Source organism: Aquarana catesbeiana, linkage group LG12 (assembly GCF_042186555.1).
Source record: "Aquarana catesbeiana isolate 2022-GZ linkage group LG12, ASM4218655v1, whole genome shotgun sequence".
NCBI classification, from domain to species: Eukaryota; Metazoa; Chordata; class Amphibia; order Anura; family Ranidae; genus Aquarana; species Aquarana catesbeiana.
Window position 1 is genome coordinate 102,898,806 of NC_133335.1, and position 17,097 is coordinate 102,915,902.

The 17,097-nt window shown below is 43.7% G+C and overlaps 1 protein-coding gene across 5 annotated transcripts in view; it reads right to left on the reverse strand.

Moving 5' to 3' along the window:
- MLLT6 (MLLT6, PHD finger containing) overlaps window positions 1–17,097 on the reverse strand; it is a 362,286-nt gene that overhangs the window by 161,740 nt on the left and 183,449 nt on the right. For 4 of the 5 annotated variants that reach the window (XM_073608239.1, XM_073608240.1, XM_073608238.1 and 1 more), the window contains 3 exons: window positions 16,353–16,461; window positions 15,439–15,540; window positions 15,259–15,354 (listed from right to left, as the gene is read on the reverse strand). In XM_073608239.1, the coding sequence (XP_073464340.1) occupies window positions 15,259–15,354; window positions 15,439–15,540; window positions 16,353–16,461 (307 nt within the window). The remainder of the gene's footprint in view (window positions 1–15,258; window positions 15,355–15,438; window positions 15,541–16,352; window positions 16,462–17,097) is intronic. The other variant, XM_073608237.1, reaches the window with a different exon arrangement.

Below are 17,097 nucleotides of genomic sequence, written 5' to 3' on the forward strand. Positions count from 1 at the left end.
ATCGCCGCGAACGTTAGAGCAAGAGCAATAATTCTAGCACTAGACCTCCTCTGAAACTCAAAACATGTAACCTGTAAAAAATTTTAAATTGTCGCGTATGGGCATTTTTAAGTACCGAAGTTTGGCGCCATTCCATGAGCGTGTGCAATTTTGAAGACATGTTAGGTATCTATTTACTCGGCATAACGTCATCTTTCACATTATATAGAAAAATTGGGCTAACTTTACAGTTTTATTTTTTTTAATGCATGAAACATTGAACTTGAAAAATTGCTGCGCAAATACTGTACAAGATAAAAAGTTGCAATGACTGCCATCTTATTCTCTAGGGTCTCTGCTAAAAAAAAACATATGGCCTGGGTAGCAAGTGGTTAAAGTTGTGTGTACCAAGTAAAAAAAAAAAAAGCTCTCCTTTAATTTGCTAGTAAGGGTGTGACTCCTCTGGTGCAGGTTCATCCATTAAGGGTTGAGACTCAGCGCCACATAGAGTGTCAGCAGCTGAAGTCTCAGAGGCCCCTGATTCTACAGGGGAAGGGGTAGAAATATGCAACATCAATTAAATGTGCTATTTGGTCCATAAAATCCTACATGACTGCAGTCAAATCCTCCTGAGATAGAGCTGAGGAGTCAGCCACTCCCAACAGAGCTAAGGAATACTCCAGAGGATGGCATAGACTCTTGCAGAGAGCATTCTTCCAGGCCATCAGTTTTAGGAACGTCAAGGAGCACTATGCAGGAAGCACCAGAACCATAAGGGGAGGGTGAGCTGGAACTGTGTACCATGTGACTATAAACAGTAATGTTGCATGGCAAGGTGGAACGCAATATAGCTCAGGATATAGGATAAGGACTCAGGCACTCAAGAACCCAACTGCTGGGTAGCAGAAATAGGCTCAGGTGGATGAAAGCGACCAGGTCACTATAGGCAGGCAGCAGGGACAAACAAAGGAAATTTACATGTGCATCAGGTGCTCACTTGACAAATGGCAGAAAAGTGTGCTATACTCCAACCAGAGGATGATGGGTGACACTCAGTGGAGTTTTCAGAAAATGGGTCATGCCTGGTGCTGTGGCACGGCTCTGGATCTGGACAACACTTTAAAGCTATCTTTTATCAGCACACACAGATCGGGAAAGTGCCACAATGCAGACCAAAAGGTCACATTTCAGACAAGCCCTGCACCACCCAGCCCAGCAGGGTCTAGGTATGACACTTTAAAGTCAAACTGAGGAAAGGCCAATCTGGACAGCTGGAAATTGGGACCAGGTCAACAGTGATGTAGTAAGAATCTTATTTGAAGAAAAAAGGTATCCAGTAAACTGAAAAAAAAACTGAAGCATGTTGGGAGTAGGGATGAGCTTCGAGTTCGAGTCGAACTCATGTTCGACTCGAACATTGGCTGTTCGCAAGTTCGGCGAACAGCAAACAATTTGGGGTATTCACGGCAAATTCGAATGCCGCGGAACACCCTTTAAAAGTCTATGGGAGAAATCAAAAGTGCTAATTTTAAAGGCTTATATGCAAGTTATTGTCATAAAAAAGTGTTTGGGGACCTGGGTCCTGCCCCAGGGGACATGGATCAATGCAAAAAAAAGTTTTAAAAACGGCCGTTTTTTCAGGAGCAGTGATTTTAAAAATGCTTAAAGTCAAACAATAAAATTGTAATATCCCTTTAAATTTCGTAGCTGGGGGGTGTCTATAGTATGCCTGTAAATGGGCGCATGTTTCCCGTGTTTAGAACAGTCTGACAGCAAAATGACATTTCAAAGGAAAAAAGCCATTTAAAACTACTCGCGGCTATTGCATTGCCGGTCCGACAATACACATAGAAGTTCATTCATAAAAACGACATGGGAATTCCCCACAGGGGAACCCCGAACCAAAATTAAAAAAAAAAAAATGACGTGGGGGTCCCCCTAAATTCCATACCAGGCCCTTCAGGTCTGGTATGGATATTAAGGGGAACCCCGCGCCAAAAAAAAAAAAAAAACGGCGTGGGGTCCCCCCAAAAATCCATACCAGACCCTTATCCGAGCACACAACCTGGCAGGCCGTATGCCCTCAACCATACCAGGCCGCATGCCCTCAACATTGGGAGGGTGCTTTGGGGTAGCCCCCCAAAACACCTTGTCCCCATGTTGATGAGGACAAGGGCCTCATCCCCACAACCCTGGCCGGTGGTTGTGGGGGTCTGCGGGTGGGGGGCTTATCGGAATCTGGAAGCCCCCTTTAACAAGGGGACCCCCAGATCCCGCCCCCCGTGTGAAATGGTAAGGGGGTACTACCATTTCACTAAAAAACTGTCAAAAATGTTAAAAATGACAAGAGAGTTTTTGACAATTCCTTTATTTAAATGCTTCTTCTTTCTTCTAGCTTCTATTCTTCTTCCTCCGGTGTTCTCTTCCAGCATCTCCTCCGCGGCGTCTTCTATCTTCTTCTCCTCGGGCCGCTCTGCAACCATGGCATGGGGGGAGGCTCCTGCTCTTCTCTTCATCTTCTTCTCTTCATCTTCTTCTCCGGGCCGCTCCGCATCCATGCTGGCATGGAGGGAGGCTCCCGCTGTGTGACGGCATCTCCTCTTCTGACGGTTCTTAAATAACGGGGGGTGGGGCCACCCGGTGACCCCACCCCCCTCTGGCACACGGGACATGACGGGACTTCCCTGTGGCATTCCCCGTGACGTCACAGGGAAGTCCCGTCAAGTCACCGTGCGTCAGAGGGGTCACTGGGTGGCCCCGCCCCCGTTATTTAAGAACCGTCAGACGAGGAGACGCCGTCACACAGCGGGAGCCTCCCTCCATGCCAGCATGGATGCGGAGCGGCCCAGAGAAGAAAATTAAGAAGAGAAGAAGATGAAGCAGAGAAGAAGAAGATGAAGAAGAGAAGAAGATGAAGAGAAGAGCGGGAGCCTCCCCCCATGCCATGGGTGCGGAGCGGCCCGAGGAGAAGAAGATAGAAGACGCCGCGGAGGAGATGCTGGACGAGAACGCCGGAGGAAGAACCAGAAGAGCCAGAAGAAGATGAAGATAGATAGAAGAAAGAAGAAGCATTTAAATAAAGGAATTGTCAAAAACTGTCTTGTCATTTTTAACATTTTTTACCCCCTTACCATTTCACACAGGGGGGAGCTGGGATCTGGGGGTCCCCTTGTTAAAGGGGGCTTCCAGATTCCGATAAGCCCCCCGCCCGCAGACCCCCACAACCACCGCCCAGGGTTGTGGGGATGAGGCCCTTGTCCTCATCAACATGGGGACAAGGTGTTTTGGGGGGCTACCCCAAAGCACCCTCCCAATGTTGAGGGCATGTGGCCTGGTACGATTCAGGAGGGGGGGGCCGTTCTCTCATCCCCCCCTCTTTTCCTGCGGCCTGCCAGGTTGCGTGCTCGGATAAGGGTCTGGTATGGATTTTTGGGGGGACCCCACACCGTTTTTTTTTTTTTTTTTGGAGCGGGGTTTCCCTTAAAATCCATACCAGACCTGAAGGGTCTGGTGTGGAATTTAGGGGGACCCCCACGTTTTTTTTTTTTTTTTAATTTTGGCCGGGGTTCCCCTTAATATCCATACCAGACCTGAAGGGCCTGGTATGGAATTTAGGGGGACCCCCACGTCATTTTTGTTTTTTAATTTTGGTTCGGGGTTCCCCTGTGGGGAATTCCCATGTCGTTTTTATCAATGAACTTCTATGTGTATTGTCGGACCGGCAATGCAATAGCCGCGAGTAGTTCTAAATGGCTTTTTTCCTTTGAAATGTAATTTTGCTGTCAGACTGTTCTAAACACGGGAAACATGCACCCCTTTACAGGCATACTATAGACACCCTCCAGCTACGAAATTTAAAGGGATATTACACTTTTATTGTTTGACTTTAAGCATTATTAAAATCACTGCTCCTGAAAAAACTGCCATTTTTAAAAGTTTTTTTTGCATTGATCCATGTCCCCTGGGGCAGGACCCAGGTCCCCAAACACTTTTTATGACAATAACTTGCATATAAGCCTTTAAAATTAGCACTTTTGATTATTCATGTTCGTGTCCCATAGACTTTAAAGGTGTTCGCGTGTTCGAACGAACTTTTTTCCTGTTCGCATGTTCTAGTGCGAACCGAACAGGGGGGTGTTCGGCTCATCCCTAGTTGGGAGTAAGGGAGGTTTATACTGGGGTTGGCCCAAAATATTTCTAAAAGTGTCCAATTCTCCTCTAGGCAGCAGTAAACCTGTCAGTCTCAGAATTTCCGTTTCCCTTAATAGACAAAAGAGAAATGGTGACATGCAAGTGTGCATTCTTGATGTTCAGAGAGGCCAGAACGTCTCTCTGATGACAGAACTTTGGATTCCATGTGGATTCAGGGCCTGAGTGACGAAATTTAGGGACTTGAGTTCAAGATGGTCGAGATGCCCCCTTTTGGTTTGGGAACTGTAAACAGATTAGAGTAAAACCCCTGGAACCATTACTGGGCAATAACTCCTGCTTCAGAAGACCCAAAAGTTTTATAGAGAGTTGCTAATCTGTGCAGTGTCACATGCAGTTTGGATGGCAAACAAATGCCGAACAAGAGGGCTTGGGGGACTTGGAAGACCAGACTTTGTGGGTGGACTGGGAACCAGGTTTGGGCCTGGATTTGGAAGCAGAGGCCTGGGAGTAACTAAAGCAACTTTTCTTGGCCTGCAAGAGGGATGGGCCTTCTCAGGTTGAGGCCTAGGCTTCTTCTGCTGGGGCAGGTGATTAGTCTTACCTTCTTTGACATCATTGATAAGGGTGTCCAGAGCAGCTCGAGGATATGCTGTCCCCTGAAGGACATGCAAAGTAGCCTCTTTTTGTATGCTGGTTTCACAGGCCAACACTTTACCACAGATGAAATGAGACCGGTGACATCCAGCAAGTCATCCACACAGTGGCTCAAGGCTGCCATGATAAACTCTAAACGCTCATTTAGTAAGGGATCATCTTGAATAGTACCCGGATCCCTTCTTATTGTCTTATCCCAGTCAGCTAAAGTCTGGATGACAAGTGTTCAAGACAGGTTGCAAGGGCAGGGCCTGCCAAGAGAACAATGTAATAGTAAGAGACTCCAAAAGCTTGTGAATGGGGCCCTAAACATAGGCACATACTGTACAGGGTTTGTCAAAGTTTTGTTAAGCCAGGGTCCTCATAAATTAGTACTGCCAGCCATTTGGGAGACATCAGCAACTTGTCAGTGTTCTTCTAGTCTCCATAAAGGACTACTGGAAACAATGAGTGCCCCAGAAAGGTCTTGGCATCCTTAAGGGAGCCTACAGGAGCCTAGACTAGGGACAGCACTGATAGAAGCTGCAGGCTGATCCTCACGCTTTAAAGTGGTGTGAATTAGGTCACTTTAAGTCTGGAAGGAACAGCAGCAGCCTGTAACTCCTCAGGTGTAGCATCTAAGGACTTAAGAGACTTAGCATCAGACAGAGTCTCGGCATCTGCGCTTGAGGTGACAGATGCTGTCTAACAGTATACCATAAGCAGTCTTTATATAAATGTTATTTTAAACATATTTGTACTTGTAGAACTAGGCCAGATAGTGTTTTTTGATGGTTTTAATTAAAAATGTACCTTGGTGCCCTTCACTAAGGTCTGTACTTTGGAAAATGTCTGCCACAGCCTTGGTCCGTGCCTGTCCCTGCACTGACCGGTGTATACCTTTTTCATAGCGCTGCTTGGCACTTTGAAAAAAATAGGTTGGTATTGTGTTTCAGTTTGGGCACTTTGTCAAATATTTCAAGATTTGTGTGGTATACAAAAGTGTTCCACTGACATTAACTAATGATATTCGCAGCTATTTTTCATTACAGGAGAAGTCCAGCCTGAGCTCGTTTGGCTGGACTTCTCCTAAGGGTCACAGGAGTGCAATTCGTTTTGCACTCCTGTGACCCATTTTCAGCAGAGAGCGGTCTGAAGTCCGCTCTCTGCTGACGTCACACAGATCAGTCCAGGCACCACGTCATCCTGACTCTGGGAGTCTGGATCCACCAGGTGCCTGGACTGATGACTCCCAACATGTCAGCGAGCCGTTCAGACGCTGAGATGGCCGCTCCCTGTACCTCCACAGCTCAGCGCTCCAGTGAGCGTGGAGGAGCAGAGCAGGAGAGCTGCTGATAAAATCAATCAAATCCAGTGACACGGGAGCCGGGGGGTGTGACCGAGTCCTGCTGTCTGTGTCAATGGACACAGCAGCAGGACTCAGGAGCGCGCCCGCACGAGTGCGACCATGGAAAGCGGCTCTTTGTGGGGGCACTCAAGAAGAGGAGGAGCCAGAAGCCGCTGAGGGATGCCAGAAGAGGAGGATCAGGGCCGCTTTGTGCAAAAGCCTTGCACAGAGAAGGTAAGTATAACATGTTTGTTATTTAAAAAAAACAAAAAACAAACCTTTACAACCCCTTTAACAAGCACAACAGTGTGAATTTAGCTTGCCTCAGTCACAAAATGACAATACAGTGAGGTCACATATAAACAATAGGATCAATCCTCTCGCGATTATCGGATCTTAGCAAGATGGTGCCACTGCCCTACACTTTTACATAAAATTGATCCTTGTATCCCTGATACTTGCTGGCACCTGTCCAAAAATTGTCCTGTTTTGGGATAACATACTACAATTGTTTGATAAACTGGTGGGAGATAAAATCCCAAATAAACGTCAGATGCTGTCCATGTTGCCAGGCTCTCACAGACAAATTAAAAGAAACCTAGTTAGGCACTTAATCCTAACTACATTCCATTCTCCCCCACCCTTTTTTCCCTCTCCTCTCTTCTTCTTCGTCTCTCCCCCTCCTTTTTATTTTTTGTGCTATACCAAAAAAGAGGGTCAATTTTGAAAAAAAAAAAAACAATATTTCCTGCATAGCAGAAAGACAAGATCTGTGTGTCAACCCATCAGAATGGAGATCTGCCTTGTTTACTTCGGCGGATCCCCGTTCTGTCTCTGTGGGGAACGATCGCGACATACAGCTATGGCGATTCCCCCAGCCGAGCCAGCTTGCCGCAGCGGCAGCTGATCGGCAAGCGGTTAAACAGTTTTATACCCCCTCCCCCCTTCCCACTAACCTAAAATTAGGCTAATACTGTGTTTTACTTAAATACATGATCATGTGATATATTGGGTCGTGAATCTTCTTACTTCCTCACTGCAAAGAAAGAGGGTCCTTCTTTGGATGTCCACATCGCTACCAGAGAAATGTAGACACTTCATATGGAATGTCTAGCAGCAAAATTCTCTCATATACATATATACATATACACACACATACATACACACATATATATACACACACAGTATCTCACCCTCACATTTTTGTAAATATTTTATTATATCTTATCATGTGACAACACTGAAGAAATGACACTTTGCTACAATGTACAGTAGTGAGTGTACAGCTTGTATAACAGTGTAAATTTGCTGTCCCCTCAAAATAACTCAACGCACAGCCATTAATGTCTAAACCGCTGGCAACAAAATTGAGTCCTCTTCCACTCCTCCATGACGACATCACAGAGCTGGTGGATGTTAGAGACCTTGCACTCCTCCACCTTCTGTTTGAGGATGACCCACAGATGCTCAATAGTTTAGGTCCGGAGACATTCTTGGCCAGTCCATCACCTTTACCCTCAACTTCTTTAGCAAGGCAGTGGTCGTCTTGGAGGTGTGTTTGGGGTCGTTATGTTGGAATACTGCCCTGCAGCCCAGTCTCCGAAGGGAGGGGATCATGCTCTGCTTAAGTATGTCACAGTACATGTTGGCATTCGTGTTTCCCTCAATGAACTGTAGCTCCCCAGTTTCGGCAGCACTCATGCAGCCCCAGACCATGACACTTCCACCACCATGCTTGACTATAGGCAAGACACACTTGTCTTTGTACTCCTCACCTGGTTGTCGCCACACACACTTGACAACATTTGAACCAAATAAGTTTATCTTGGTATTATCAGACCACAGGACATGTGGTTCCAGTAATCCATGTCCTTTGTCTGCTTGTTTTCAGCAAACTGTTTAAGGACTTTCTTGTGCATCATCTTTAGAAGAGGCTTCCTTCTGGGACGACAGCCATGCAAACCAATTTGATGCAGTGTGCGGCATATGGTCTGAGCACTGACAGGCTGACCCCCCACCCCTTCAACCTCTGCAGCAATGCTGGCAGCACTCATACGTCTATTTCCCAAAGACAACCTCTGGCTATGACGCTGATCAAGTGCACTCAACTTCTTTAGACAACCATGGAGAGGCCTGATCTGAGTGGAACCTGTCTGCTGTATGGTCTTGGCAACCGTGCCGCAGCTCAGTTTCAGGGTCTTGGCAATCTTCTTATAGCCTAGGCCATCTTTATGTAGAGCAACAATTCTTTTTTTCAGATCCTCAGAGAGTTCTTTGCCATGAGGTGCCATGTTGAATTTCCAGTGACAAGTATGAGAGAGTGAGAGCGATAACACAAAATCTAAGACACCTGCTCCCCATTCACACCTGAGACCTTGTAAAACTAACGAGTCACATGACACCGAGGAGAGAAAATGGCTAATTGGGTTAAATTTGGACATTTTCACTTAGGGGTGTACTCACTTTTGTTGCCAGCGGTTTAGACATTAATGGCTGTGTGTTGAGTTATTTTGAGGGGACAGGAAATGTACACTGTTATACAAGCTGTACACACACTACTTTACATTGTAGCAAAGTGTCTATATATATATATATATATATATATATATATATATATATATATACATACATACATACATACACACACATACACACTACTGTGCAAAAGTTTTAAGCAGGTGTGAAAAAGTGCTGTAAATTAAGAATGCTTTCAGAAATAGACCTATAGAAGCGTTAATAGTTTTGTCAATTAGCAAAATGGAAAGTAAATGAACAGAAGAGAAATCCAAATCAATTATCTGGTGTGATCACCCTTAGCCTTCAAAACAGTATCAATTTTTCTAGGTATACTTGCACACAGTTTTTGAAGGAACTCACCAGGCAGGTTGTTCCAAACATATTTGAGAACTAACCATAAATCTTCTGTGGATGTAGGCTGCCTAAAATTCTTCTGTTCTTCATATACAGTTCCTTGGAAAAAGTATTCATACCCCTTTTGTCATGTTACAACCAAAAACACAAATGTATTTTATTTGGATTTTATGTGATAGACCAACACAAAGTGACACGTAATTGTGAACTAGAAGGAAAATGCTAAATGGTTTTCAAAATTTTTTACAAATAAATATCTTAAAAGTGTTGCGTTCATTTGTATTTAGCCCCCTTTACTCTGATACCCCTAACTAAAATCTACTGGGACCTATTGCCTTCAGAAGTCACCTAATTAGTAAATAGAGTCCACCTGTGTGTAATTTCTCAGTATAAATACAGCTGTTCTATGAAGCCCTCGGAGGTTTGTTAGAGAACCTTAGTGAACAAACAGCATCATGAAGGTCAAGGAATGCACCAGAAAGGTCAGGGATAAAGTTGTGGAGAAGTTTAAAGCAGGGTTAGGTTATAAAAAAATATTTCAAGCTTTGAACATCTCATGGAGCACTGTTTAATCCATCATCCGAAAATGGAAAGAGTATGGCACAACTGCAAACCTACCAAGACATGGCCATCCACCTAAACTGACAGGTAGGGGCAAGGAGAGCATTATTCAGAGAAGCAGCAAAGAGGTCCATGGTAACTCTGGAGGAGCTGCAGAGATCCACAGCTCAGGTGGGAGAATCTGTCCACAGGACAACTATTAGTCATGCACATCAGTGAGTCCCTGGCTGCAAGTCACTCTGGGTGCTGCGGCCAGAGAAGGAGAGGAGGTGGGTTGACTCGCAGCACTAGCGCAGGCCTCACTCCTCCTGGACTCACTCTGGGACCCTGGTTGTGACATCACTGGTTGCTAGACGCCAGACGGGACGGCCCTAACAACCAGTTCCAGCAATCAGCTAGTAGGGTGGCTGTGTGTCCTCATTTCATTCTGGGACACTGTATTGTCCTGGAATGAAGGTACCCGGGACATAGTGACAGGGCACACATGTGACATAGAAAGAAGGGGGGACTTTTGAGGAAAGTACGACTGTCACTGAGGTAAGCACACAACAATATAATGTTAAAAATTGAGTTTATTACAAATTACATAAATAACATAAAATTGACAACATAGCAAAACGTGTGGCAAAAGCCAATCACGATACTTAAAACCTTTAAAAGGTTATTAATCACTTAATGTGGTTGTAAAGGGTCGTGTTTTTTCACCTTAATGCATCCTATGCATTAAGGTGAAAAAACACCTGGTAATGACGGCCCCCCCAGCCCCCCGTTCACTTACCTAAGCCCGTTCACCTGCTGTGCGCATCCCCCGGTATCCTCTTCTCCGTCTGGCTGTTGATTGGATAGATAGGATAGATTGATAGCAGCACAGCCATTGGCTCGCGCTGCTGTCAATCACATCCAATGACGCGGCTGCCGGGGGGCGGGACCTAGTCATACACTCTGTGTCTATGGACGCAGCGTGTATGACAGGGAGCGCGCCCGCAAGCTAAACCCCTCGGGATAGAGCTTCCCAGAGGGGGGTTAGCTATTGCGGGGAAGAGCCGAGAAAGCCGCAGAGGGACCCCAGAACAGGAGGATCGGGGGCCACTCTGTGCAAAACGAACTGCACAGTGGAGGTAAGTATAACATGTTTGTTATTTTTTTTAAAAACCCATACAACCCCTTTAAGGACTGGGCCTATTTTTCAAACTTGTTGTTTACAAGTCAAAATAATTTTTTTTGTAGAAAATTACTTAAAACCCCCAAACATTATATATTTATTTTCTAACACCCTAGAGAATAAAATGGTGGTCATTGCAATACTTTCTGTCACACCGTATTTGCGCAGCAGTCTTACAAGCGCACTTTATTTTTTGAAAAAATACACTTTTTTTAATTAAAAAATAAGACAACAGTAAAGTTAGCCCAATTTTTTTTATATTATGAAAGTTGATGTTACGCCGAGTAAATTGATACCCAACATGTCATGCTTCAAAATTCAAAAACTGTACAGGTTGCATGTTTTGAGTTACAGAGGAGGTCTAGGGCTAGAATTATTGCTCTCGTCCTATTGATCACAGTGATACCTCACATGTGTGGTTTGAACACTGTTTTCATATGCAGGCACTACTCACGTATGTGTTCGCTTCTGCACGCAAGCTTGTCGGGACAAGGCGTGTTAAAAAAAAAAAAAAAATGTCTTATTTATTTAGCTTTTTATTTTTACACTATTCTTTAAAATAAAAAATTGTGTCACTTTTATTCCTAGTATAAGGAATGTAAACATTCCTTGTAATAGAAAAAAAAGCATTACAGGACCGTTTAAATATGAGATCTGGGGTCAAAAAGACCTCAGATCTCATACAAAAGAAAAAAAAAAGAAAAAAAAAAATGTTGTTATAAAAAAAAAAATGTCCCTTTAAGAACCATGGGCGGAAATGACGTTTTGACGCCAATTCCGCCCTGCAATAGTATGGAGCCAGGTATGGGCCATCTTCCCCTCACAAGGCTCCATGCCAAGCAGGGGAAAGGACCCGATCGCATCCGCCGCTACCGGCGACTCTGGTAAGCGGCGGGGGTCACTGGAGCGTGGCGGAGGAGGGGGGTGAGGCCCCTCTCGTGCTACCGATAAGTGATCTCACGGCTAATCCGCTGCTGAGATCACTTTTATCTGAAAGCGGACCGCCCGCTGAAGAAGTGGATACTGCTAGCTGCTGCCATGACAACGATATTCCACTTCAAATAGCCGCGGTATAATGATGGCGGGTGGTCCGCAAGTGGTTAAAGTAGCTGGTGCATGGAGAATTCCGACGCGTTTCGTAGAGCCATCGACTGCTTCTTCTGGCCAAATCTACATGCATCTAAGTTTGACTGTCTGTGGTTTGCAGCATCACTGGAAGAATCAAAACATCATCCGGCAAGTGATCAGTAGTGTCAAAGCTATTGATCTGGTCTGGTGGGCATCGGACCGTAACCAAGGAAGAGGGAAGGAAGGGGGAGGAAGCAAACATCTTCTGGTAGTCACCTTATTTTAAGGATGTCACCTGCATACATATGCAGCAGACAACAGAGTCCATCTGTCCTGGTATCTGTACCTCTCACCTCCTCCACCGGAATGCGTGTACATGCATGTGAATTGCGGGATGCGGCTGCTAACGGAAACCGCGTTTCTGCTGTGGAAAAAGTACAGGAACGCCGTTCCCGCAGGACTCGAGCCCTGCCTCTGGGGAAGCGGCAGTGATCCACAGCTCAGGTGGGAGAATAGTCGTGCACACCACAAATCTGGCCTTTATGGAAGAGTGGCAAGAAGAAAGCCTTTGGGAGAATAGTCGTGCACTCCACAAATCTGGCCTTTATGGAAGAGTGGCAAGAAGAAAGCTTTTGTTGAAAAGTAAGCCATAAGAAGTCCCGTTTGCAGTTTGCGATAAAGCCATGTGGGGGACACAGCAAACATGTGGAAGAAGGTGCTCTGGTCTGGTGAGAACAAAATAGAACTTTTTGGCCTAAAAGCAAAACGCTATGTGTGGCAGAAAACTAAAACTGCACATCACTCTCAACACACCATCCCCACCGTGAAACATGGTGGTGGAAGCATCATGTTGTGGGGATGCTTTTCTTCAGCAGAGACAGGGAAGCTGGTCAGAGTTGATGGGAAGATGGATGGGGCCAAACACAGGGAAATCTTAGAAGAAAACCTGTTAAGAATCTGCAAAAGACTTGAGACTGGGGCGGAGGCTGACCTTGCAGCAGGACAACAACCCTAAACATACAGCCAGAGCTACAATGGAATGGTTTAGATCAAAGCACATTCATGTATTAGAATGGCCCAGTCAAAATCCAGACTTAAATCTAATTGAGAATCTGTGGCAAAACTTGAAAATTGGTGTTCGCAGACGCTCTCCATCTAATCTGACAGAGCTTGAGCTATTTTGCAAAAAAGAATGGGCAAAAATGTCACTCTCTAGATGTGCAAAGAGCTAGTAGACATACCCAAAAACACTTGCAGCTGTAATTGCAGCTCAAGGTGGTTCTACAAAGTATTGACTCAGGGGAGCTGAATACAAATGCACGCCACACTTTTCAAATATTTATTTGTAAAAATGTTTGAAAACCATTTGTAATTTTTCTTACACTTCACAATTATGTGCCACTTTGTGTTGGTCCATCACATATAGTCCGAATAAAATACATTTACATTTTTGGTTGTAACTTGACGAAATGTGGAAATTTCAAGGGGTATGAATACTTTTTCAAGGCACTGTAATCCCAGACAGATCACTTTCAGGACTCCTTGTTCTTCTTTACACTGAAGATAGTTCTTAATGAAATTGGTTGTAGGTTTGGGGTTGTTGCCCTGCAGAATAAATTTGGGGCCAATCACACGCCTCCCTGATGGTATGGCATGATGGTTAAGTATCTGCCTGTATTTCTCAGCATTGAGGACACCATTGATCCAGACCAAATTTTCAGCTCCATTTGCAGAAATACAGCCCCAAACTTAACAAAGAACTTGCATTATGCTTCACTGTTGCCTGCAGACACTCATTATTCTACAGCTCTCCAGCCCTTCAGGAACAAACTGCCTCCTGCTACTGCCAAATATTTCAAATTTTGACTCATCAGTCCAGAGCACGTGCTGCCATTTTTCTATACCCCAGGTCCTATGTTTTCATGAATATTTGAGTCGCCTAGTCTGGTTTCTACATCGGAGGTATGGCTTTTTGGGCCACAATTCTTCCATGAAGACCACTTCTGGTCAGATTTCTCTGGACAGTAGATTAGTGTATCAGGGTCCCAGTGGTTTCCGTTAGTTCAGTGCTGATGGCACTGCTGGACCTCTTATGTCAAAGGGAAGTAAGCATGATGTGTCTTTCATCTGCTATATCAAGTTTATTTGGCCACTGCATCTCAACGTTGCCAATTTTTTGGGGTTTCTCCAAAAGTGCTTAAACAGCCCATCCTGAAGCCCCAGTCTGCTTTGAAATCTTTGCCCGGGAAAGCCCTTGCTGATGCAATATAACTAGCTTGTGTCTTGTTGCTGTGCTTATTTTTGCCATGGTGTATGACCTGTGACATAAAACGGTCTTTCACAACTTAGTAGCAGAGTTTGGCTGTTTCTAACCCAGTTTCAAGCCTCCTACACAGCTGTTCCTGTTTGTTACTGACTGTTTCAACCTACTTATTAAATTGAGGATATTAGCACCTGCTTGGTATAACTGGTTAATCATACACCTGACTCCTACAAAATCCCTGACTTTATGCAAGTGTACAAAGTAAAAGAATTGATGTTGGTTTGAAGCCAAAGGGTAGTCACACCAAATATTGATTTGATTTAGGTTTTTCTTCTGTTTGCTCACTTTGCATTTTGTGAATTGATAAAAATAAAATATTAAAATATACATTTTTGAAAGCATTCTTACTTTACAGCTCTTCTTCACACCTGCCAAAAACTTTTTCACAGTACTATATGTATATATACAGTATCTCACAAAAGTGAGTACACCCCTCACATTTTTGTAAATATTTTATTATGTCTTTTCATGTGACAACACTGAAGAAATGACACTTTGCTACAATGTAAAGTAGTGAGTATAATTTTAAAGAAGCTGAGGGTAAAGGTGAGGGCCTGGCCAAGCATGTCTCCAGACCTAAACCTATTGAGCATCTGTGGGGCATCCTCAAATGGAAGGTGGAGGAGCGCAAGGTCTCTAACATCCACCAGCTCCGTGATGTTGCCATGGAGGAGTGGAAGAGGACTCCAGTGGCAACCTGTGAAGCTCTGGTGAACTCCATGCCCAAGAGGGTTAAGGCAGTGCTGAAAATAATGGTGGCCACACAAAATATTGGCACTTTGGTCCCAATTTGGACATTTTCACTTAGGGGTGTACTCACTTTTGTTGACAGCGGTTTAAACATTAATGGCTGTGTGTTGAGTTATTTTGAGGGGACAGCAAATTTACACTGTTATACAAGTTGTACACTCACTACATTGTAGCAAAGTGTAATTTCTTCAGTGTTGTCACATGAAAAGATATAATAAAATATTTACAAAAATGTGAGGGGTGTAGTCACTCTTGTGAGATACTGTACATACACATTATGTGTATATATATATATATATATTTTTTTTTTTTTTTTATTAATTATACATACACACGAAGAACAAGTATAACATTTTTATTTTTTATTTTGACAATTAATTTTAGTGGCAGAGAAGGAAGAGGAAGATATACCTTCTCCACAGAGATAGGCAGTAGGGGTGGGACAGTTATGTGCCCTGGTGAATCGCGGTGCTTCCTATGTCGAACTCGGTCCCTGTCCTTATGACTCTAGGAAAGTAAAAAAAGTTATCCAAATAGAAAGAGGCGCATCTATAAATAAGTATGACCAAAATTGTAGAAATATATACATACCTTTTTCTGCCGCTCTTTATAAAAGAGGGGTTTTTCCACAGAAGGGGAAGCTGACCGACTGCATCGGCCAGGGATGATGGGACAAGGGAGTCGGGAGACTTTCTAATAAGGGAAAATAAGAAATCATATTTTTTACAGTGAGTTAAGGAGCACAACTACTGACTGCTTCTAATAATAAGCTACTGACAAACAAGAAGAAGGCTCTTTACACTTAGTTCACTATATGAAAAAAAAGGGAAATGCAAACTCTACACTCTTTAGAAGAGAAGATAAAAACTGAACTTCATGCTGCCAGCTAATTATACAACAATGGAGTTAAAATATATACAGTATAGGGAAACTATTCTATTTGCCAAAGGGTTCTTTGGAGCCCAGTCTATAATCCAGATGCCCTTGTCAGACAGCCAATCCTCAACCTCCACTTCAGCAACAGCACAACTTGTCAAAAAATACTGATCAAAACACAACCCAGCCTACTGATTGGACAGAAGAGATATCTGCGCTCTCTTCCTCCTGTCAACACTGTACAGCCTGACTAGATACCCTCTTCCCATCTATTAGGTGTTGTGCATGGGGCTCCAAGAGGCCAATTTCAAATCCAGCTAATTGCACAAGTGGCATGTAAATGTATCATTTGTTCACTTATACATAACTGCACTTAATATTGTTATCTGCAAACTGCACAGAATGCATCTTTAACTTGTTAAAACCACCAACTCCAATTTCCAAAGCAAACTACTGGTTTCTACAAGATCATACCAAGAAGAAATTACCAGACAAAGCATATCATATATTTCAATGGTAAAAATGCAGCACCAAAATACAGAAATCAGTGCTTCTAAGGACAGATAGGGAGGTATGTGGCACATAAAATGAAAACAACAAACAGTATATAGAGAAACAAAATAAGATACCTGTGGATCTCTCACCATCTTGTTGAAATGATATTTGCAGTATCCAATGTACTTGACATTGTCGACCTCCTGAGCCTCCTCTTCACATAGAAGACCAGCCATCTGAGCACTAAGGTGGAAGGGAACAATCAAACAATACATTAATTTATAAAACCAGGAGAGGAGAAGTGGTTCTGTTGGTCATAACAACCAAATAGGCTCCTTTTGTCATTAATCTAGTGCAAAGTGGTACTATCAGTAAAATTATTTCTAGGAATCTTCCAGGACCCCTACTCTAACATGATTGGACCCAGTAGTGGCTCTGCAGAATTGCTGTACTGATGTTCTTGCTTTGTCTGCCCATGATGCTGCTAAAGATCTTGTAGGACTTGCTTTTGATTAGGCAGGTACTGGTGATCATTCGTATATACCAATGATATATGTTTTTTCCCCATCTGGTAATCATGCTTTTTAGGCCCTCAAGCATCTCAAAGGACCCAATCTTTTGAAGACTCTTCTAGCATGTAGATAGCTGAGAAGGCATCTCTGGATATACAAAATTGGATGTTCTCTTGCTAATAGGATGTTATTGTAGCGCCAGCATTTTTGCTTATTGATGTAGTACAATGTTAACTCATGAACCGTGTTATATTTTAATATATGGCACCATCTAGTGGCCAAATTGGTGAATGGACTTTATTTTATTTTTGCTCTTTGAAGAATATCAGAGGAAGTGACTTTTATTTACTTTCCACCACTACCTACC